Genomic DNA, 24,676 nt, shown 5'->3' with positions numbered 1-24,676 from the left:
GCCAGAAGATGGTGCTGTTTTCTCTATGTTTAGCATTTCAACATGGTTGAGCGTTAACAAGAACAAAATTAACACAGAAAATTTACCAGAAAATGCGCTAAGAATTCACCGGGGAGCCAAAAGGGCTTCAGCCTGCAAAAGTTTGGGAACCATTGTTTTACATAGTCGGATTCATACTTGAGTCGTTGCCACGTTTGTCTACCGTTTTAGATAGATAGATAGATAGATAGATAGATAGATAGATAGATAGATAGATAGATAGATAGATAGATAGATAGATAGATAGATAGATAGATAGATAGATAGATAGATAGATAGATACTTTGTTCATCCCCGAAGGGAAATTCACATTTCCAGCAGCATCCCTGAGCTGAGAACAAACAATCGAGAACAATCGAAAATAACACGGGAGCTGCTGGAGTGGCTGCCATCCATCTATCTATCTATGTACCCCTTAACATCCTGGCAGCCCGCCTGTGTTATGCCGAGAAATGCATCCCTGCCGAGATTTGCACCCCCTAGCTACTATAACCACTTTTACCTCGTTTTATCTCACCTTTATATCACTTTTAGGGAATGTAATGGCGAACAAATGACCAAAACCACTTCGTCTTGCATTTGTTGGGAATCTAATACACCTTAAACCATTCCGTCTTTGTACAGTGGGGCGGCAGTGACTCAGGAGGTAGAGCGCTCGTCTTGGGATCAAGAGATCGCTGTTCGAATCCTGGCTCCTCTGTGTTACATGTCGAAGTGTCCTTGGGTAAAACACTGAACCCCTAATACCCCCAATAAGCAGGTTAGCCTTACATGGCTGCACGGCCGCTATTGGGAAATGTGAAGCACACTGTAAAGCGCTTTGGGAAGTCTTGACTTGAAAAGCGCTATATAAATGCTGATCGTTTCATTTATTTGTTGTAAATGTAATCGAACGGTAATGCACACCGTATACAAATGACTTTTGAGCAGGTAACATGTTTATTTTGCCTTTTTCTATTCAAATCGCTCGTATCGAAACTGTGATGCACTCTACCATAAAGCTTATTTTAGCATAATAAGCTTTACGGTAGAGTGCATAACAGGTCTTAAAAGCGATTTGTATACGGTGTGCATTACCGTTCGATTACATTCACAACAAATACACGTATAGTCAGGAAAGAGATGTGGTAAAGTTTGTCTTTTTTTCACCTTAAGATGCAAACTTTGAAGTAGTAATGTCCTTCACACAAAGAAAAACTACCCCTTCCTCGCCAATTAAAGGCCATTTGCTCTTTTTTCTGTGGATGTGTTAATGAAACGATCAAGGGTGTCGATGACGACTCACATTTGGTCGGAAAGAACTCACCAACACACGCCCACACAGAGAATTGACAAAAATACCACTAAATGAGTCACTTTTATTTTGAAATCAACCACAACAGGTTTTCTGGTACAAAAAATACATTTAATGAGCGTAATATATGAGCATTTACATTTTATTATATTTACAATGAAGTCGTGTACTGCAGTGGTTGGGAACATTTTCTGTACCACGGACGGGTTTAATGTTTGACAATATTCTCGCAGCCCTGCCCAAAAATAACATTGGTCATAATAACAATAATATATAAAACAGCAATACTAATGATAATAATAAACCTAGATCCATTAGGCATTAGATTTTATCTCAACATCACACTATTTTTACTCACTGTATTACATTTTCACGCCTTTTCTTGATCTTGAAAGCACACGTGACTGGTCAATCGTTGCACAACATTGTTTTGGCTGAATTCATTTCCAATATGCTCCAGTACAAGATTTTTTGGAGGGTCAGGAAAAAAAATTGTTGGTGTCTGGCACGTCTCACTACACCAGAGGGCGCCTAATCGGTTTGTAATTGAAACAGGTGTGTCCGATCACCTGTCCTTAACTAGCCTGACTCTTCTTGAGGACATTTTGGACAGCAGCCAAGACCGGTAAATTTTCATTTTCCATATTCATTTTCCATCGTTACCTTTATTCAGTGACATCCTGATTAGTGAGGTTTGTTTTTTTTTGTTTCTGGAACTGACAGTTTTAGTGTCTCTTTTTAGCATTTATCACTTTCTTGATGAGTTTGTTATTAAATTCCATCTGTTTTTAAGCACCTTGCCTTTTCCTGCTTCCTGCATTTGGGTCCATCTCAAAATTACAGCATAAACACCTGACCCTGGGTGCTGTTCAAATTGTCCTTATGAAGAGTCAGGCTAATCATGGACAGGTGTTGGGTGATTGTACACACCTGTTCCAATTACAAACTAATTAAGCACCCACTGGTGGACGGAGGCGAGCCAGATCCCAACATAGAGGTTATTTGTCTATTGCTTTTTACTTTAAGATACAAACTATGTTGTGTTTAAGGCAAAGGAGTTTACTCTAGGGAATTCATTTCATGGAAAAAAATCCCAGAAAAGCATTTAAGATCACTTAAAACTGATAAGTTGGATGTTTGATAAAATATTAAAATCCACACAGTGTAGGGATTATAACGTTGTTCAACGTGACACAGTAATGGAAAATTATGGGAATTAGTTCAACCAAGACCAAGTTGCACAAAGATTAAGCAATTTAAAAAAGACGAGACAACGTGGTATCATGAGTAAAAAGATTGTTATGGTGAGACAAAATTTAAGGCCTTTTTCAATGTCATCAACTGCGCTCTTACTGTCACGTTCCAGGTTCACTTCCCGTTGCATTCAATGTTGAGCAAATGTGGTCAACAGTATTTGACGACCATTGCTCTAATACGGTATTTTGCCACCGTGAAACCTCACAAAATTTGAAGTTATTCTAGGCAAACACATGCGTGCATACATGTATAAATATGGTACGAATAGCAGAGGCAATTTTTTTCTTTTTTTCTGTGCAGCCCGATATCAAACAACCCACGGCCCTGCACGAGTCCATAGCCCAGTGGTTGCTGACCACTGGTGTACTGTACAAAACCAAAAGACGCTGTGCCCCTCACAAGACGTGGTAGACAGGGCTGCCCGGTGTGCATGGATGTGAGTCGTTCAAGTCTGGAGGTGAGGGGTCAGCCTGGTTCCTGTGCCGACCCGATTCGGATGTGGACAACCGGTCCACAATACTGGACAGGCACTGCAGGCTAGATACACCTGCCGCCGGCTTGTCTAACAAAGCCTCTGCAAGGGAAATCACAGTTGGTGTATCACAAAAGTGGGAAAAAAGTGTGTCAAGCAATCCAAAGGGTGCAAAAGTGCTCTCACCGTTCTTTGTGTAGGGGTAAGTGCTGCTGAAGTTGAGCTGCTGCCACACTGAACTGTTGATGTCCGTCTGGAAAACAACAAGCACAATACATAAATATGTTTGCCCTCCTTGAGATTACAGACAGCCTAATAAATCATGTGCTGGCAGTTTGGGGGTGCGCCTTGAAGGACCAAACAGGTCAGCAAGGGCTCCTTCCTCTATTTCCCCAGCGTGGCCAATCGATTAAGTTAGCAGTTTGCGCGAGACGACACTTTCTCCTTGTAAATCTGCGGCCCTCGGAATGCTCCCAATACCCTACCTCTGTAAAATGGATTTTACAGTTGAAAAGGCATACACCGAAGCGAATGGTGGATGTTTGTGTCTGAAAGTGACAGAACTTGGGTTGCTAAATAAACTCAGATTATCATTTTGTTGTGTTATGTTGAGGAGGTAAGTTTTAAAACACTAGAAATTTTGTACACAATTCTTCCTTACTTAAAAAAGCTGTACAGAATTTGAAACTTTTTAACTCTCTGCCGCTATCTCCTGCCCTAAAGTCACGATTGATGCATTAGCCATGCGCATGCAAGTATGTGCATTTCTTAGATGCGCTCTAATAAACTTCTTTTTGGGCTTTTGGGTTTGCTGTTGGACTATACTTGAAATATACCTTTACTTACTGTCACCATTTTCATGCTACACAAGAAAATAGAAAGGAAAAAAAACACTGGGAACAGCATGCACTCACTCCCCACCCAGTTCCTGCTACCTACCGTGGTGGAACAGCTTTGCTAAAAGTAAGATAAAAGCAGATAGACGCGGCGGGAAGAAAAATATAGAAAGGGCTCTTTGTATTCCGTTGGGCATTGTTAACACATGATTAATTTTGAAAATATTTTCCTTTAACATTTTAAACCCCACCTTTAATGATTGAAAAAAAGGGTTTTAAGTGAGGAGTTATGTGAGTGTGTTAAGTAAGATACGAGAGTCACATGTTTTCCCAATTGGTAATTTAGCTAGTCAGATCTATAATTAATCTTAGAGATCATTCTGGAGCACAAGTTACAATAAGAATAAGGACACCTCAAACCGCATCTTTAATGACTGCAAAAAGTGTTTTGATTGGTGAGTGATGTGGGTCTTTTAAGTGAGATGCGAGAGTCACATGTTTTGATAATTGGAAATTTAGATAGCCAGAACTGGGATTTACACTTGAGATGTTTCTGGAGCACTATCAGAATGGGAATTACGATCAATAGCTTTAGGGGTGTAACCAGTGATTCTGTAAGTCAGTTGAAGGGTTTTTAAAAAAAGTATATTAGCTGTAGAAAACAGTGCATGAGGTTGGGTTCTCACCATGCCTTCGGAGCAGCTGGATTGGGGACTGTCAGGTTCGGAACCACTGTAGTAATGGTCCACCTGATCCCGTAAGAGCTCCTGAAGGCTCTCGATGTAGTGGATGGCATTGCGCAGAATCTCTACTTTGGGCAAGCGCTGGCTGGGGTTGGCAGAGGTGCATCGGCGCAGGGCTTCGAAGGCGTGGTTGACTTTTTTCAGTCGACGGCGCTCCCGCATGGTGGCGGCTCTTCTGCGGTCCACGAAACTGGACTTGCGTTTGCAGGCCTTGCAAGCCCACTGGAGGCAGTGGCCCGGCTGGTGCGGTGGTGCACTGGGTGCCCGCACGTGTTCGTCCTCGTCCGATTCGTTATCGCCCAGAAGAAGGTCGTCCGGGGACGGGGCCGCATAGTAGAGCTGCGAAGGAGAGAAGATGTCCATGCTATCGGAGGTCCAGGCCACCACTGAGGGGTCTGCTGCCCACCGGCCCCCTTTTATGCCCTGGGGCCCACATTGGTCAGATCTAATTTCCATGGCCCATTGGCCCTGCCCCATCCCTCCTTGCACCCCCCTGTGTGTGCCCTGCCTGCTGACATTCCCACATCTGCCCTCGGTGATCTTTTCCCACTTGGACTACCTTGCAGGACAGCACGTGCTCCTGAAGGCGCACTTTACATATTTGCAATGGAAAAATTCCTTTATTTGTCACTATACGTCAATAACAATTTTTATCGAGGAACACCAATTAATTGATCTATTTGATAAATATATTTTCATTAATTTAATAAGAAAAATCACATGACAAAAATTGACCAGTCGTTTATATGTGTCTACTGGATTTCGAAAAGTGCTCACACCCTCAATGCCCAGGCTTTCCAGTATTTTTCACTACTTTTCGCGTTTTTTTGTACTTGGTCATTCTTATCGTAGTGAAACAATGTATGCAATGAGTTTACACATGGCACAACAGGGTAAACATGTAATAAGGACTTTAAAAAGAAAAAAAAGATAAAAGGCTGTAAGGATAAATAAGCAAACATATGTATGATGTAGTGCTCAGAGACTAGCCTTAGTTATATAAAAAGTGCAATGAAAAATGGTGCACTGTAACAATCAAGGAAAGGTAGTGTAAAATCATTTAGCAACAACAAAAATTCCCAAATATGATATGTATGTTCATGATTTTGCACTCTTGTTGAGTGATGGGGAGTTTTCCCTATTTTAAAGGAACTGTAGCGCATAGCAGAGGGCAACAGGTCAGAGAGGTGATGCCAGAAATGAGAAGAGTCTTAAGGAATACTGTGTAATGTTTCGACACAAGATGTTGAGTTGTGCAACCAAAAATGAGTGCTACAGAGCACAAGGAAGAATACAAACTATGGGAACTCAAAGTGACCAAACTACCCTCTTTTATAATAGTTGTTTTGCCCAGCCTTTCACAATTTTTGGGGTTTTAAGGGTACTCTTAACATCAAGATGGTGGAGAATCATGTCAGCGTCCTCAGGTGAGCCTCATGTTATGTAAAATAAATACACATTTTTCAACTTATGAGGACTTAAAAAAATACACATTTATAGGATAGATAGATATTTCGTGTATTTTGGGATTCAAATCAATATGAATGTATATATATATATATATATATATATATATATATATATATATATATATATATATATATATATATATATATTTATGTTTTTTTAATGAATTATTTTGTTACCATTCTGAGGCCCTAAATAATACACAATGTCCCTTTGACATTCCATGAGATTAGTTTTGAATTTTACAAAAATAAAAAAATAAAATACATTAAATAGTCAACTTCCATATTCAGATAATTTAGAAGTAATATATTCCAGATGAAAATATATCATCATTACTACTGTAAATGCTTTGGACCACTGCAAAATTTTCTCGAGGCCCTAAATTCCTCCCAGGCTGTGGTTTGGATACCACTGTTGTAAACTCTTTGCGATGTTGAATTGCAGCAACTGGACTGTTGCTTGCAATGGGGTTCGTTTCTCTGAAATTGTTGAATCTGTAAGTTCGTAAAATTTGCAATAAAAATAAATTTTGGAGCAAGTAAATGAGTGACTAAAAAAGGGGTTGCTGAATCATTGATTATGAGGAAGAAAACAGAATGGGGGGATTAGTGAATCGGAAACTGTGAAAATGCAGGGAACCCTTGGGGTTGAAATTTGTCAGCCAATTTTGAGCGCCACTTGTTTCAGCTGCAAGGCAAGGGTGTCGCATTTCAAGCAAACACCTCGAACTCATCATCAGAGGTGCGAGCTCCACCATCGTTTTACCCGCCACACTTCTTCCTTAGCCACTTGTGCTTTTGAGCAAACATGAGCTGTTAAAACTCATTCACAGTGCACAGATGGAGGCGCTTACAAACGCTGTTTGTTTCTTACGATTGATGGCACCAAAATGGGGTAGTGAAGGAGTTTCTTTTGGCTTTCATACACTTTTTTTATCATCTTGAAAATTGTGCAAGCCTGTGAAGGATATATATCTTGCCAGTTGCATTGAAAAACCTTATTTATCAACTTATTTGGAAATTTTATTCCCCATAAATATTATTGCAATACCTTCCATAGCACATATTTTGCACTATTACATACCTGTTAACATCAGTCAATTGTTCCCCTTATAATATTGCAATTTCCCCTTCATAAGTGACTAAAGAACATATATACAGTATATATATATATATATATATATATATATATATATATATATATATATATATATATATATATATATATATATATATATATATATATATATATATATATATATATATATATATATATATATATATGGCAGCACGGTGGCGCAGTGGTTAGCGCATGTGCGGCACAGTTCATGTCATGGGAACCTCCTGCGTGGGTTCAAATCCAGCTCCAGACTTCCTGTGCGGAGTTTGTATGTTCTCCCCGTGCTTGCGTGGGTTTCCTCCATGCACTCCGGTTTCCTCCCACATTCCAAAAACATTTCAGCATTTCAGGTGAATTGACCGGTCCAAAATTGTCCCTAGGTGTGAATCGGCGAGTGAGTTGTCTGTCCCCGTGTGCCCTGCGATTGCCTGGCAACCAGTTCAAGTTAAATAAAACTGTATAAACATTTACATCTTTTATATTTCTGTGTCTGCACTGCAGATGTTACATTAAGCGACAATCTGTCATTGACGTTTTTTTTTTTTTGAGGTAGCGAAAACATTTAAGGGCGTCCGTCATTTTGACGACTTGATCACACAGCAGCAGTAGTAGTACGTCCTTAAGATTTTAGCGCAGCACTTTTATTAAGCGGGTGTTGACGTGTTGTGCCCTTTTCCGACTCCTATGCAAATCCCCCCCCCGCCCCCCGATCGTATTCTATATAAAACGCTTATTAAAACAATAAAGCGAGCTAATTATAATAATTGGGAGATCCTAGTCTATATAACGCGTTTATTTAAACAATAAAGCGTGATTTTATTCTGCAAATTGTGTTTTTTAACGCGGATGAAAATGTCACCAACGTCAATGTACGCTTCCGACAAAAGCGATCGTATTCTATATAAAACGCTTATTAAAACAATAAAGCGAGCTAATTATAACAATTGGGAGATCCTAGTCTATATAACGCGTTTATTTAAACAATAAAGCGCGATCGTATTCTACAAATTGCGTTTTTTAACGCGGATGAAAATGTCACCAACGTCAATGTACGCTTCCGACAAAAGCGATCGTATTCTATATAATACGCTTTAAAACAAAATAAAGCGAACTAATTATAATAATTGGGAGATTCTAGTCTATATAACGCGTTTATTTAAACAATAAAGCGCGATTGTATTTTACAAAATGCGTTTGTTAATGCGGATGGAAAAGTCACCAACGTCACTGTACGCTATGATTTCCGCAATCACAACTAATTGTACACAAATAATATTTATTTGATTTACTATATTCCTTGGTCTAGTATCCATACATAGTTTAAGTATATATTTTTAATGAACATATATTTATAATTATTAATTAATTAAAAAAAAAAAAAAAAAAAAAAAAAGCAGGACCGAACCCGACCCGACCCGACCGTATGACTGACATTTCAGGCCCGACCCGGCCCGAAATTGCCTCGGGTTCGGGTTCGGGCCATAAATCTTAGGTCTAACACACACACATATATATATATTTATATATATACCTGTGTCATATATATATATATATATATATATATATATATATATATATATACCTGTGTCATATATATCTATCCATCCATCCATCTATCATCTGCACCGCTTATCCTCAGTAGGGTCACGAGGGTCCTGGAGCCCATCCCAGCTATCTTTGGGCAGTGGGCAGGGGACACCCTGAACTGGTTGTCAGCCAGTTGCAGGGCACACAGAGACAGACATATATATATATATATATATATATATATATATATATATATATATATATATATATATATATATATATATATATATATATATACCCTGATATGTATATATACAAAAATTGTCATACCATTTATTAGCCAAATCAACATTGTTACCATTTGGGGCGCTAAACAATACACACAGCCCCTTTAAGTCTTTTAATAGGTGCGTATCCTTGAGTGCCGTCTCCAATCTTGTTGTAAACATTCATAATGTTGATATCAATGACAATACCATGTATACAAATTGAATTAAACAAAAATGTATAAATTATGGGCAAAACATATAAACCGTCAGGTATGCTATTATAACAACTTTGGCTGGTCTCCAAACACTACCTTTTAAACTGTTTGCCTCTTTTTTTCTTATTTTTATCTCTTAAATCTTTGTTACACGTTTATTCTGGAGTGAAACGTCTAATCTTACAAACAATGTTCACTACGTTGTTATCATTTACTATAAAGAACATTCTAATTCTAGTGCTAAACCTAGGTTAGGAATAGGTTTTAGTTTCTGGAGTAAAACTAAGCATTTGTGTTAATCCCAAAGGGATGTTAGCTTGCTTAATATTTTAAAATAATAAACAATTAAAAAAAAAGAAAATAAAGTTATGTACGTGTACCAAAAAGGCTGTATGACAAGAATTCAAAGAATTCATAGTTGTCAACCTCAGCCATTTGACTGCAAGTCCCTTTACTAAGCGATAATAAACCCTATAAACACAATGCGGCACCTATTTACTCAAAGCAAGACAGGATATGTAGAATCAAAACAAAGAGCATTTGTGTAAATAAATGTATTTATCAACACAAACAATTCTTTCAGCACGTTTCATGGTTCTTTACTCACTTCAAGTAAATTAAGTCTTGCATAAGATATTTTAGTATTTTTTCTCCCGTAGAAAAAGTTGTTATACGACGTACACAATTCAAAATAATCCCCCACCACTCAAAAAAAAAAACAATAAAAAGTGAAGGGAAAACATATAAATTGACAGGAATTATATTTAAAATCTGGAATTATTGTCATTGATATCAACATTATGAATGTTTACAACAAGATTAGAGACGGCACTCAAGGATACGCACCTATTAAAAGACTTAAAGGGGCTGCGTGTATTGTTTAGCGCCCCCAAATGGTAAAAAACAATGTTGATTTGGCTAATAAGAAAAATACATGAATGGCCTTACTAACATCATTTTTTAATACTTGTACTTGATTGAGTATTTTGCATTTAAACAGATGATAAAATCTTGAAAGGAAAAATAAGATAAAACAAACCCTGGATAAATAGGAAAAACATAGTTACAATGTAAAGTAGTGCTTTCAGACTGGCCTAGGTTTTAAGTGCATCAAGATAAATATAGGCACTGCAATATTATATTTTTTAAGTGTCCCTTTGCATATGGATTCAGTCATTTAAATCTCTTTTTAAAAATGTAATTTATATCTGTATTCTTCAGAACAGGGTCTTCAACGTGGGGCCCGCGGGTGATAGGATGCCGCCTTAGGACAGCTAGGGTGCATGCAGACCTGTTCCAAAAATAGCTCCCCAGTGCTGGGTCATTGTGATCTTTTTTTTATTAAATTACTGAGTCTATCTAACCCTACTTCCAATAATTAACCTAGTAACAACATAGTAACAACATAGTAATACTTTGTTGTTGCTTAACCTACTGTTGTCCTTTTGCGCTATTTGCTAACAATAAGTAGCTCTCAGTTTGAAAAAGATTGGAAACCCCTGTTTTAGAGTAAATATCACGCATTTGTAAACGTGCAAGTGGATTACTGCAGGAGTGACACGTCAAATGCGGACTTGTTTTTATTTTAATGACTCGTTACAAAATTTACGCATGCATTTTGCCAGGCATTCGTTGCACTTTGAGAATGTTTCCCTGCATAATGATGTCAGAACAGAGCGAGGAAAAAAACGCTTGCGTTCGTGTGCTGTTGAGTTCGTGTGCTATTGACAGTCGCACGGTTACAATGAGGATATTTCTCACAATGTGTCAAAGCGTTTGTCTCGCCTTTGTGGGAACAGCACGCACCTAAAATAACACAGCGACACCCCCGAATTGCTCCTGCACAGCTGACGAACACATCGACAGCATTGGGGATCAAACACGAGCGGCAGTAGGAGAAGGAGTGAGGGGCAAAGCTTCAATAGGAGCAAAAAGCAGCTGACTTTGGGGCAAGGGGTGTGTGCACATGCGTAGTGACCAAAATAGAGAGCGCTGACTGCGCATTTTTGGCGTTGCAGTCATTGGTCACAAGTGCACGACTAAAGTACTAGTCTCAAGTCAAGATTTGGTTGTTTCAATTTTGGAAAAAAAGAAAAAATCGGAAGGCGTTTTTAACCTATTCAGTGCCGTACGTTTAAAAACCTGTCAACCTCCACGGCTCCATGCCTGCACAAACCGTCATATTTTCCGGTACAAAATACAAAATAATCGTACACCATATTTTTATTTCTTTTTGGGATGATGTATGATGGAAAATTGCCAGGTGGTAGACGCATGCGCACAGTAGCATCAAACCGCTCGCTACTTTTGCAACGAAAAAAAACCCATACCGAGATAGAGGCTTCCGCGGCGATCTCGTTAGACTTGATTGATTTGCCGTTTCGTGATAGTCGGTGTTTACCCGATGGTACCCATAATTGACAAATTTGTGTTTTTCCGTACAGATTTTCTTGTATGTCGTAGACGTCTTAAAATGCATAATAAACGTACTTTGTACGGCAAAAACATACAGGTTGACAGGTATGTGTTTCTCTCAAATGGGAAAAGTGAGTGCCAGCCAATTCTTGCCATCTGCACTCATTTTTGAAGGCCTACAGAAAATGTAGTTGTGTAACTGTATAAACATAGGACATGTATATAGAAAGCTTAAACGCTCATTTTTTTTATTAGCAAAGTATGTTTCTAGCTTTTACCATTGTTTATTAAACAACAGTTGAATGCTGCTAAGTTTTTTGAAAATATTTGTTTCTGGAAAAAAAAACACTTTATGTGAAAGGATGCATTTCAAGCAGAATTTTCACTTCAGTGCTTTTATTTCTGCTTTTGAGATATCTAGACAAAGCTTTCCATAAAAACAAGGACGCTTTGCTTGAAAAGAACAATTGATTGCAAGAACACTGAACTTATGCATGAACGATGCATGAACTTTGCAAGAACTTCTTACCACCTGATGCTTCCAGTGACGTGATCACATAAATTTGTTCACTCGGGGGTTGCCCACATACTCTCAAATAGCTGGATAGAGGAAGTAAACCAACATGAAGGAAGTGGGGGCTCCGCGATGTGTCCATTTGTGTAGCCAAATCCAGCTTTAAACTTCTCCACAACAGTATCTCGGACCTGCCTGGTGTGTTCCTCGGTCTTCATGTCAGGCGGGACGGAAGGAAAATTGAGATCACTTGCACTCGTTTCTTGGTTTTTATTGGAAGGAAGGAATGACAAGACGTGAATCTTCGATCCGTTGTTTGACGGATTGTCGAGACTTGACAGGCGGGTGAAGGCATGGCGGGAATGGTCGCGGACAGGCGTAGTCGTCGTGTTGTTGGTTGGGGCTGGAGAAGAAGGGCGTCGTTGTGTTCGGAAGAGAGATCAGGAGTCAGGCGGGCAGAGCAGGTCGTAGGCAAATTCGGAAACGGGTCGGCAACGGACATCAGGTAGAAAAACAGGAGGCAGGCAAAGAGTCGGAGGTACGGGCTTTCTGAGCGGATAGCAACAGATCGCATAGTACAATCGGATAAAGTGTTACCGGAAGCTGGGGATTTAAATTTACAGGGTGCGGCAATCAGCTGTCCTGGCTGTTGGCGCCAAATCCTGAACACAGGTGTTCCTGATCCGGGTAACTGTGACAGATCCCCCCCCCCCCCCCCTCAAAGGACGGCTCCAGAAGTCCCCAGAAAAAAGGAAACAAAAAATAATCCGACAGGCAAGAGTATAATCCAACAGGCAAAAGTATAATCCGACATGCAGGAACATAATCCGACAGGCTGGCCAGTTATAACTCCTCTGAGCGGACCGATGCTCCATCGTCGTCTTCAGGCGGCGTAGTCGATGATGGACCCGGCGGAGATGTAGTCATTGGCCGGACACCCCTAGGACGACCTCGGCGAGGAGCAGGTTGATCTGGATACTGGCGGTGGAACTCGGAGATGAGCGAGCGATCCAGGATCTGCCGGGTGGGGATCCAGGATCGTTCCTCCGGGCCATATCCCTCCCAGTCCACAAGATATTGGAGACTACGTCCTCTACGACGAGAGCGGAGCAGACGTCGCACGGTGTAAATAGGGTCACCATCCAGGAAGCGAGGGGCTGGGGGGGAGGGACACCAGGTACCAGAGGACTCTGGCGGACAGGCTTAATGCGGGAAACATGAAACGTCGGGTGAACTCTCTGGGCAGGCGCAGGCGGACTGCCGATGGACTAATAATTTTGTCCACCGGAAACGGTCCCAGGAATCGGGGGGCCAACTTCTTGGACTCCACCCGGAGTGGAAGGTTCTTGGTGGACAACCATACTTGCTGACCCACCTGGTACGTTGGAGCCGGAATTCTTCTTCGGTTAGCCCCCTTTGAATGACTTTGGACGGCCCGAAGGAGAGCAGGCCGTGCCTGAGCCCAAGTGCGACGACAGCGACGGGCATTTGCAAGAGCCGACGGACAAGAAACCTCTTCCTCTTGGTTGGGGAACAAGGCTGGCTGGTAGCCATAGACGAACTGGAAGGGAGACATGCCAGTGGAGGAGCAGACAAGGGAGTTGTGAGCGTATTCCACCCATACCAGCTGTTGCGCCCAGGAAAGAGGCTCACGGGAAACCAGGCAGCGGAGAACCGTCTCCAGTTCTTGATTGAGGCGTTCAGACTGTCCATTTGATTGCGGATGGAACCCGGACGAGAGACTGACCGAGGCCCCCAGGAGACGGCAGAACTCCTTCCAAAATCCCGAGGCAAATTGGGGACCTCGGTCTGAAACAATGTCTTTTGGGATTCCATGGAGGCGGAAGACATGCAGCTGGACCACCTGCGCCATCTCTTTGGCGGACGGAAGTTTGGGCAAGGCCACGAAGTGGACCATTTTGCTGAACCGATCCACAATCATCAAAATGGTTGTCATCCCTTCCGAGGCAGGCAGCCCAGTAACGAAGTCCAGGGAGATGTGGGACCAAGGACGGCTGGGGACTGGTAATGGCTGAAGCAATCCGGCAGGGGGTCGGTTCGAAGCCTTCTGCCGGGCACAGGTTTGGCCAGCCCCGACGTACTCCTGAACATTCTTTGCCAATGAGGGCCACCAGAAACGTTGGGCCAGGAAGTTGCTGGTGCGGGTAGCACCCGGGTGACAGGAGAGGCGAGAGTCGTGCCCCCATTTAAGGACCTCTGACCGTAGGGCTTCCGGGACGAATAGCCGCCCCTCTGGACAAGTACTGGGGCCTGCTTGGTCTTGGAGGGCCTCTTTAACGCGGTCCTCGATGTCCCAGGTGAGAGTGGCCAGTAACCGGGACTCAGGAAGGATGGCTGTCGGACCCTGGGAATGATTGTCCTCCTTTTGAAACTAGCGAGAGAGGGCATCTGGCTTGACATTGCGGGACCCGGGGTGGTAGGAAAGGGTGAAGTTGAAACAGGTGAAGAAGAGTGACCAGCGGGATTGTCTCGGGTTCAAACGTTTAGCAGAACGGATGTATTCAAGATTCTTGTGGTCAGTCCAAACTAGGAACGGAACTGGCACCCCTTCCAGCCAGTGGCGCCATTCCTCAAGGGCCAATTTGATTGCTAGCAGCTCTCGATCCCCCACGTCATAATTGCGTTCGGCAGGGGATAAGCGAAGTGAAAAGAATTCACAGGGGTGCATCTTTTGGTCCTCAGTCGACCTTTGAGAGAGAACAGCCCCAACTCCTATGTCCGAGGCATCCACTTCAACAACTAGCTGACGCCCCGGGTCAGGTACTTGGAGGATAGGAGCCGTCGAAAATCGAGCCTTGACGGTGGTGAATGCTTTGTCGGCCACAGGAGACCTTCTGTATGTTTCTTTGGGACTAGTGAGAGCCGTCAGGGGACCCGCTACCGTGCTATAGTTCCGAATAAATCGTCGGTAAAAATTGGCGAAACCCAAGAACTGCTGGAGCTTCTTGCGATCCGTGGGGACAGGCCAGGAGGTGACTGCCGACACCTTTGCAGGATCCATCTGTAATCTCCCCTCCGCGATGATATACCCCAGGAATGACACGGTTTGGGCGTGGAACTCACACTTCTCAGCCTTAACGAAGAGGGTGTTTTCCAGGAGTCTTCGAAGGACAAGTTGGACGTGCTGCGTGTGTTCCTCCAGGGATTTAGAGAAAATCAGAATATCATCCAAGTAGACAAACACAAACTTGTTGAGCACATCACGCAGCACCTCGTTGATAAGGGACTGGAAGACCGCGGGGGCGTTCGTTAGACCAAAAGGCATGACCAAATATTTGTAGTGCCCCGTGGGAGTGTTAGAGGCTGTTTTCCATTCATCTCCCTCCCGGATACAAACCAGATTTCGTTTCTGAGGTCCAGTTTAGTGAACACCGTGGCCCCTTGCAGCAGTTCAAAGGCGGAGGCGAGCAGTGGTAAAGGGTAGCGATTCTTAACTGTTATGTCATTAAGGCCCCTGTAGTCAATGCACGGTCGTAAAGAACCATCTTTCTTGCCAACAAAGAAAAAACCAGCTCCAGCCGGGGAAGAGGATGGCTGAATTATTCCGGCTGCCAAAGCCTCCGAGATGTATTCCTCCATGGACTGTCTTTCGGGTGCAGAAAGGGAATAGAGACGACCCCGCGGGGGAGTAGAGCCAGGCAGAAGGTCGATAGCACAGTCATAGGGGTGATGTGGAGGAAGGGAAGTAGCCTTGGCTTTGCTAAAAACTTCCCGTAGGTGGTGATAGCAGGCAGGGACCTTGGACACGTCAGGAGGAGACTTGGAAGCCACGGTTCGGTCAGGGTGATATGCAGAACGTAGACAGGTTTGATGGCACTCGACGCCCAATTCCATGATGGTCCCCGAACGCCAATCAAAGTGAGGGTTGTGCCGTACCAGCCATGGATGGCCCAAAACGAGTGGCTGGCCGGGGGATGGGAGCAGGTGGAACCGAATTTGCTCTCTATGATTGCCAGAAAGTCTCATCTCCATTGGTTCGGTAACATGGGTAACTGTGCCCAGAAGACGGCCATCTAGTGCTCGGGCGGTGATAGGAGTGGCGAGGGAATTCAATGGGATCTTGAGTTTGCGGGCGAGGGAGAGGTCCAAAATGTTAGCTTCGGCCTCGGAATCCACTAGCGCGGAAAGTCTCTGTGGGGAACCAGCAATCAAGAGATGCACCTCGAGGGAAGGTCGAGAGGTTTCAGAGGACGGGATAAGGGCAGAACTCAATCGGACGCCTCCGTTGTCCGACGAGCCCCCCCTTTTAACGGACTCGTTGAGATTCGATGCCCCTTGCTGCCGCAATAAAGACAAAGTCCCTCAGAAACCCGCCGCCGGCGCTCTTCGGCCGATAGCGCTGCCCGATTAATCTCCATGGCTTCGTGAGTAACTGTCATCGGGGATCGGGGCGTTTGGAACCCACTTGGCTCTTTGGGCGAATTCGTCGGGAGTCGTATTGTTCTTCCCCTCTCCTGTCGCCGTGCTTGGACCCGACGGTCAATTCACGCCGTCAGTGCAATGGCTTCGACGAGGGTAGAAGGCGGAGTATGGGACACCAATTTGTCCTTCAGGTAATCGGCCAAACTGTGGAGATAAGCGTCCACTAACGCTTCCTCATTCCAATTACTCTGGCTAACGAGTGTTCTAAAGTCAATGGAGTAATCGGCGACCGAACGTTTTTCTTGGCGAATGTTAAGCAGAGAGCGGGATGCGTCAGACGAGGCAGACCCAGTATCAAATACTTTCAGGATCTCCTGGGAGAATAGTGCAAACGAGGAACATGCCACCGATCCTCGTTCAAACTCGGCAGTACCCCAAAGCCGAGCTCTCCCAGTCATGTGGTTAATGACGAACGCTACCTTGGTTCCCTCGGATCGAAAATTTCGGGGTTGGAGATCAAAAATGAGTCGACAGTTTACGAGGAAGGCACGGACTTGGGTAGGGTCGCCGCAAAACTTTTCGGGTGCACCCACATGGGGTTCTGCTGCTTCGGAGACATGCGAGGTAGGCAATGGAAGACTCGGCGGGAGTGTTTGTGGACTCGGAGACGGGTTGACGGAATGCGGAAATGGTGACATCAGTAATTTTGACAGCTGCTCAGACAGGCTCGCGACCTGCTGTTGGTTCTGTAGTAAGAGGTGTTGTTGCTGTTGCAGAAGACCTTGTTGCTGTTGGACTAGTTGTTGTAGTGTGGCGACGTCACTTGTGGACTTCTGTACGGCACTCTCGGTCCATTGTAGCCGTTGTAGAGCGGAAGGAGGCTCCGAGTTGCTTGGTTCTTCCTTCGGAGAAACGTGCGCTGATCTCATGATGTGACCCGATTGTTCTGTCAAGCGGGACGGAAGGAAAACTGAGATCACTTGCACTCGTTTCTTGGTTTTTATTGGAAGGAAGGAATGACAAAACGTGAATCTTCGATCCGTTGTTTGACAGATTGTCGAGACTTGACAGACGGGTGAAGGCTTGGCGGGAATGGTCGCGGACAGGCGTAGTCGTCGTGTTGTTGGTTGGGGCTGGAGAAGAAGGGCGTCGTTGTGTTCGGAAGAGAGATCAGGAGTCAGGCGGGCAGGGCAGGTCGTAGGCAAATTCGGAAACGGGTCGGCAACGGACATCAGGTAGAAAAACAGGAGGCAGGCAAAGAGTCGGAGGTACGGGCTTTCTGAGCAGATAGCAACAGATTGCATAGTACAATCGGATAAAGTGTTACCGGAAGCTGGGGATTTAAATTTACAGGGTGCGGCAATCAGCTGTCCTGGCTGTTGGCGCCAAATCCTGAACACAGGTGTTCCCGATCCGGGTGATTGTGACACTTCATGATGCTCTCTGCGCTTTAAAAGGCCTCTGAGACTATCACAGTGCAGGTGCATTTATGCAGGGACTTGATTACACACAGGTGGATTCCATTTATCATCGTTAGTCATTTAGATCAACATTGAATCATTCAGAGATCCTCACTGAACTTCTGGACAGAGTTTGCTGCACTGAAAGTAAAGGGGCTGAATAATTTTGCACACCCACTTTTTCGTTTTTTATTTGTAAAAACAGTTTAAAATATCCAATAAAGTGTGTTCCACTTCACGATTGTGTCTCACTTATTGTTGATGCTTCACAAGAAATAACAATTTTATATCTTGATGTATGAAGTCTGTAATGTAGCAAAGGGTCAAAAAGTTCAAGGGGGCCAAATCGTTTCACAAGCCACTGTATATGTATGTATATGGTCGTCTTTAATAAGAAGATTCAATGCATACGGGAAGAGATTTCTAAAGACCATGAAAATACGACACATATTAAAAGTCTGAAAATCATAGATGCGCGACATGGTGGCTGTCCGGGGATTTTTTCCCGATTAAGTGATCTTGCACTTGATAATCATAAACAGGTGGTGAAACCGACGACTTGCCTGCTTGACCCGCTTTCGGGTTTGCTGATCAAAGGTCTTTTTGGGGTCCTTGGACCTTCAGTTTTAAATATTATAAAAATATCACTCTCCTCAAGTGTAGTTCCAGTGTCTTTTAAGTCCGCTGTTATTACGCCTACACTGAAACGACCCAACCTTGATCCAGAAAGCGTATATAACTATAGACCTGTGTCAAACCTACCGTTTCTTTCTAAACTACTTGAAAAAGTTGTGGCACAGCAGCTGAATGATTTTATATCTGAGAACAATCTTTTTGAACCTATGCAATCAGGATTCAGGGCTAACCACTCTGCTGAGACAGCCCTGATTAAGGTAACCAATGATCTTCTACTGGCAATGGACTCCGACGCTTCATTACTTTTGCTGCTGCTGGACCGTAGTGCAGCCTTTGACACTGTGGACCATAATATCTTACTAGAACGGTTGGAAAAATGGATTGGTCTCTCAGGAACCGTCCTCTTATGGTTCATATCCTACCTCTCAGATAGGACCCACTGTGTTAAATATGGTGAAATGACATCTGAGCCCTTTAGTGTAACCTATGGTGTTCCGCAGGGTTCAGTACTTGGCCCCATTCTTTTCAGCATTTACATGCTTCCATTAGGTGATATTATTCATAAGTATAATATCAGTTTCCATTGCTACGCAGATGACACTCAACTATATCTTCGGATGGAGGAATCTGCCACACTAAACTGTGGAAAGTTGGAGGCTTGCCTCCTTGAGATAGAAGAATGGATGTCACTCAGCTTCTTGCGCCTTAACTCAGAAAAGACCGAAATGTTAGTTATTGGTCCATCTAAATGACGTGACTTGTTCCCAAAAACTCTTCTGAACATTGACAAATGTAATATCACCCAGAGTGACTCAGTCAAAAATTTAGGTGTATATTTGACCCCAATCCGTCCTTTCAAACACACGTTAAAAATATTACTAGAACAGCTTTTTTCCATCTTTGCAACATTGCTAAAATTCGCCCTATGCTGTCTCAGTTGGATGCGGAGATTATAATTCACGCATTTGTTACCACCCATCTCCATTATTGTAATGCACTATTCTCCGGTCCAAAATCAAGAGCCTTCAGCTGGCACAAAATGCTGCAGCAAGACTTTTAACTAAAGGCCCGGTCACACAGCCTTTCACGGGCGTATCGAGGCTGAATCACGGCCAGAAATTTCTGCCCGTGAAGCAGACGCGGTGGAAAATGTGCAAAATTGGCTAAACCCGCTGTTTACCCGTGGTATGCGTGCGAAACAGACGCCGGCGACTGTTCCGCGTCCTTATTGCGGGTAACCACGGCTGCATCGCATTTGACCGTGCTTGCACGCGGTACGCACGCTAATGCACGTGATAACACCGCGATACAGGCGCAGAACAAACGTGCTATGACCGTGCTCCACCCGCGATTACTCGCTAAAATTTCGCATCCTACCCGCGTGTAACCACGTCTTGGCCGCGGCCGTAGCACGTCCTAGCACATTCGTACCGCGTCTTTACCTCGTGTGTACCACGTGTGCCGCCCGCGGTTACCCGTGGTCTAAAGTTTTGAGCAGCGCAAAACTTTTTCGCACGTGTGAATTTCTTACCGCGTGTAAAGCTCATCTGTATCGCAATCTCAAAGCGTCCAACAGCGTCTGCTTCACGGGCAGAAATTTCTGGCTGTGATTCAGCCTCGATACGCCCGTGAAAGGCTGTGTGACCGAGCCTTAAGACAAGAACGTTTGATCACATTACCCCGATTTTAGCGAACCTGCATTGGCTCCCTGTTAGCTTAAGATGTTCTGTTGGTGGTATACAAAATCATGCATGGACTTCCTCCCTCATATCTTTCAGATTTAATTTCACCATATGTTCCGGTCCGGAGCCTTTGCTCTGAAAATGCTGGTCTACTAGTGATCCCAAGAGCCAAGAAGAGATCCGCAGGTTCGAGAGCGTTCTCCATTCAGGCACCAGTCCTGTGGAATGCTCTTCCCCCTGAGATTCGATCTGCAACCTCAGTCAAACTGTTTAAATCTAGGCTTAAAACACACTTCTATTATATGGCATATGAATAACCTATATTTTATGTTGACAATATCTGTGTATCATTTGTTATTGGAACATCTATTACAGCCTGATCATCCTGGAAGGGGGATAACCTCATGTGCATTCCCTTCTCAAGGTTTCTTCATTTTCCTCATGTTGAGGTTTTTGAGTTTTTCCTTGCCCTCATAGAGGTTTTAGATTAGGGGTTGGTGTAATAATAGTCTGTAATAAGAGTCTATTGTTTGCAATAATCTGTGCAGCCATTTGAGACTCTTTGTGATTAAGGGCTATACCATTAAACATGACTTGACTATACATATATATATATATATATATATACACACATCCCTGGTGTGCTATTTATTCATTCATGGATGTATGTATGTATTATGTATGTATTTAAATTATCCCCAAACAAGCTAAGTTGAAGAGCAGTGAAATTTGTATTTCATTTTCAAAAGTGTTTTTATTAGCAAAGTAGTGTTTTTATTCAAATTCCAAAATGTATATCATTTAAAACACTCTGAAGAAACTTTAACAATATTTCACTTCTATTAACATTACGTAACAGTCTAACACAATTTTAGGTACAGTAGTTTTATAAAATATGTACATCATGATAAAAGAATACTCATTTTTCAGATCCTGCCGTGTCGCCGCCGCTGCTGATACTGTCCACGATAGACGACAGACGAAGGAGGCTGCATGAGGCCGAGGACTCGCCGGAATCTGAAAAAATACCCTGGTTAATTTGTCAAGACGCAAAACTCTACCTTTCTTTAACCTTGCAAACTTTACCTTCTCTTTGGTTCGCAGATCCAGCCTCGGAATGGTCGACCATGTTTATCCAGATCTCACAGGACTTTTTCCAGTGATTTCCTGAAGCATTTTCCTAGAAACAGAACTGTAAAATTTTAATAATGAAAAAAATCGCCTTAACATGTCTGAATCCTGTGATGTTAGACTTATAAAATCATTCCAAATTATCAGTCAACTTCCTTTGATAGCTCTGCCCCTGGTTGTGCTGCTTCCAGATGTGTGCTTTCATACTTATCTATATTTTAGCCATTATTTGTTGCCAGGGTCATAAATCTACCGAGAGGCATTCAAAATAATTTCTGCTGGCCCTGAGGTATAAAATAAGTGTTGATAATGCTATTGGTTTCACCAATCAGTTTTCAAGTTGGTGATGACATGGCCTACCAGAAGGCATAACCAAAAGTCAAAATGATTGGCTCAGGGGCGGTGACAGAAGAAAAAAAATCCCTCTTTCCACTGCTAATGTGAAACTGACTTTTCAGCCCTAAATCGAGTAAAAACGTATGCAAAAAAAAAACAAACAGGAAAGACTTGACTTTCAGCATCGTTGACAATGGAAAAGGACTTCTTGATGGAACTAAAACGCACAAAGATTTTGTACGAAAGAGTTATTGAAATTTTCTTGGGAAAAGAAATGGGGATAGATTTTGCGCATAAATTAAAATGATTTTTTAGTGAGTAAAATGTGGCTTGCCAACATCATTTTTGACGTTTCCATGTATTCCGTTTCTCCCCAAGCCTGCACAAAATTTAGTAATTTTATTCATATTTAGTTTCTTTTGTCTTTTATTAGCATATTTGGTATTGGAGTAATCCAAAAGTAATTGAAAGTAAGTAACCCTACCCAACCCTGGTTGTGGAATGCTCTTCCTCCAGAGATTCGATCTGCAACCTCAGTGAAAATGTTTAAATCTAAGCGTAAAACATACTTTTATTCTATAGCATATAAATAATCTATATTTTCTGTTGACAATATCTGTATTATTTGTTATTGCAACATCCATTGCCGTCAAAATAAGTTATCATAAGCATGGACCTGCCCAGTCCACTTACAGTATCTTGTTTTTCTCATAGGACCTCCAATTTTAAGACTTTCCTAAATTGGATAGCCAAAAACCTCCCAGTGTAATCTGGTGTCTTTGTCTTGCACTTCATTTCTACATTGTAGATTTTTAAAAGAAGACTGTTAGTTTTCATGCGTTACCGTTTTTTCTAGTGTAGTTCTTGTGCGTGGACCTGCCCAGTCCACTTACAGTATCTTTGTTTTCTCATAGGACCTGCAATTTTAGGACTTTTCTAAACTGGATAGCCAAAAATCTCTCAGTTTAATCCGGTTTCTTTGTCTTGCACTTCATTTCTACATTGAAGATCGTCAAAAGAAGACTGTTAGCTATCATGCGGTTACCGTTGTTTCGAGTGTAGTTCTAGCGCGTGGACCTGCCCAGTCCACTTACAGTGTCTTGTTTAGTGGAGTGGTCCTGCTCATCCAGGCCGTGCAGAAGGTCCTGTAGCCTTTCAATGTAGCTAATGGCGCTGCGCAAGATCTCGACCTTGGGCAGTCTCTGGTTGGGGTTGGCCACCGTTTTCCTCTTGAGTGCGTCGAATGCTTCGTTGATTTTCTTCAGGCGCCGCCGTTCACGCAAGGTGGCGGCCTTCCGCCGGTCTGTGGGGGCCGACTTCCTTTTGCAGACTTTGCAGGCCCACATTAGACATTGGCCCTCGCAGTGGGGACGCAAGCCAGGTGGCGCCAGGACGTGTTCCTCGCCACTGCTGTCCTCGCCGGTTTCGGATGCCGCCCGGTCCAAGCTGGGTGAGGGCGAGCTTTCATTGTCCTCTGCGGCAGCGTGGTAGAGTGGCGACACAACTGCCATGTCCAGGTGCTGCAGCGCACCATGCTCACCATCTTCCAAGTAGCGCAAATCATTGAAGAGGTACGCGTTAGTCTCGAAAAGGTCCATCATATTGTGGCAACGTGGTGTGTGCTTGCCCAAATGCGACTGCTGTGGCATTTAAATAGCAGCGACACTCGGCACCCGTCAGGCTTATATATAGAACGTGAAACTCTATCCTGTTGTTGCGACGATTGTTGGGGTCTGTGCATGACTGAGGGCTGTGGATATGACATAGAAGTAAAGTGCGAGTGAACGGACATGGTGTACGGCAGGGATCGGGGACCTTTATGACCCAATTTGCCATAAAAGGAAAAATATTTGGATTTTCTTCTTGACAGAGCCAAGTAAATAAAAAAATCTATTTATTTTCCATTTTTTTTTCATTTTTTTCATATATGACCTTAAACCGAACCCTAACCCTCTAACCCTAACCCTCTAACCCTAACCCTCTAACCCTAACCCTCTAACCCTAACCCTCTAACCCTAACCCTCTAACCCTAACCCCAACCCTCTAACCCTAACCCTCTAACCCAACCCTGACCCTCTAACCCTAACCCTCTAACCGTAACCCTCTAACCTTAACACTAACCCTGACCCTAACTCTAACCCTAAGTAGGAGAGACAGGAAATTCTATCAGATGTAGACTAGCACAACACATTTACAACATTAGGAACCTTAGACAAATTAATACACATCTTGTTGCACACTTCATTCATCATGGGATACAAGCTTTAGAAATATCGGGCCTTCAAACAAATAGCAATTGGACACAAAAAGAAAGACGCTTAGCAGAAAAAGACTGGATAAAAAAACTAAACACTCTCTTTCCTAATGGACTAAACGAACGCAGGTAAGACACACAAAAAAACACTATATTTTCCTGTATGGCGAGTGCTAAAAAATTGGTTTCCCGGGGACCCCCAGAAAAAAATTTTTTTGGGGGACCTTGGGAAAGCAATATTGTTTCAAAAACCTAACCCTAACCCTCTAACCCTAACCCTAACCCTCTAACTCTAACCCTAACCCTCTAACCCTAACCCTAACCCTCTAAATCTAACCCTAACCCTCTAACCCTAACCCTCTAACCCTAACCCTCTAACCCTAACCCTCTAACCCTAACCCTCTAACCCTAACACTCTAACCCTAACCCTCTAACCCTAACCCTCTAAACCCTAACCCCTAACCCCTAACCCCTAACCCTAACGGACTAAACGAACGCAGGTAAGACACACAAAAAAAACGCTATATTTTCCTGTATGGCGAGTGCTAAAAAATTGGTTTCCCAAGGACCCCCAGAAGAATTTTTTTTGGGGGACCTTGGGAAAGCAATATTGTTTCAAAAACC

At 43.1% G+C, this 24,676-nt stretch overlaps 2 protein-coding genes and 1 long non-coding RNA gene across 4 annotated transcripts; 1 reads left to right on the top strand and 2 right to left on the bottom strand.

Annotated features, from left to right (window-relative positions):
• Positions 1-2,880: 2,880 nt before the first annotated feature.
• On the bottom strand, positions 2,881-5,004 carry myf5 (myogenic factor 5). The gene is made up of 3 exons (XM_088346770.1): positions 4,585-5,004; positions 3,249-3,315; positions 2,881-3,164 (listed from the first exon to the last, which is right to left on the bottom strand). Exons 1-3 carry the CDS (start codon positions 5,002-5,004, stop codon positions 2,986-2,988), a joined length of 666 nt encoding a protein of 221 aa, XP_088202896.1. The 3' UTR covers positions 2,881-2,985.
• A 12,029-nt stretch (positions 5,005-17,033) lies between these two features.
• Positions 17,034-21,613, top strand: LOC148357288 (uncharacterized). Its single transcript, XR_015851951.1, has 3 exons — positions 17,034-17,177; positions 21,262-21,364; positions 21,436-21,613. It is a non-coding gene; the product is annotated as an uncharacterized LOC148357288 (long non-coding RNA).
• myf6 (myogenic factor 6) lies at positions 21,202-23,447 on the bottom strand. Of its 2 annotated transcripts, none has more exons than XM_088346768.1 (3): positions 22,893-23,447; positions 21,418-21,511; positions 21,202-21,348 (listed from the first exon to the last, which is right to left on the bottom strand). In XM_088346768.1, the coding sequence occupies exons 1-3, from the start codon at positions 23,445-23,447 to the stop codon at positions 21,251-21,253; spliced, it is 747 nt and encodes a 248-aa protein (XP_088202894.1). In that variant the 3' UTR covers positions 21,202-21,250. The 2 variants fall into 2 exon arrangements, with proteins under 2 accessions (XP_088202894.1, XP_088202895.1); XM_088346769.1 differs by having other exon boundaries at positions 21,251-21,337; positions 21,413-21,511.
• Positions 23,448-24,676: the final 1,229 nt, after the last annotated feature.

The sequence above is a fragment of the Urocampus carinirostris genome, chromosome 11, assembly GCF_059441175.1.
Source record: "Urocampus carinirostris isolate Australia breed hairy pipefish chromosome 11, RoL_Ucar_1.0, whole genome shotgun sequence".
Classification (NCBI taxonomy): Eukaryota; Metazoa; Chordata; class Actinopteri; order Syngnathiformes; family Syngnathidae; genus Urocampus; species Urocampus carinirostris.
This window is presented reverse-complemented; position numbering and strand designations above follow the sequence as displayed.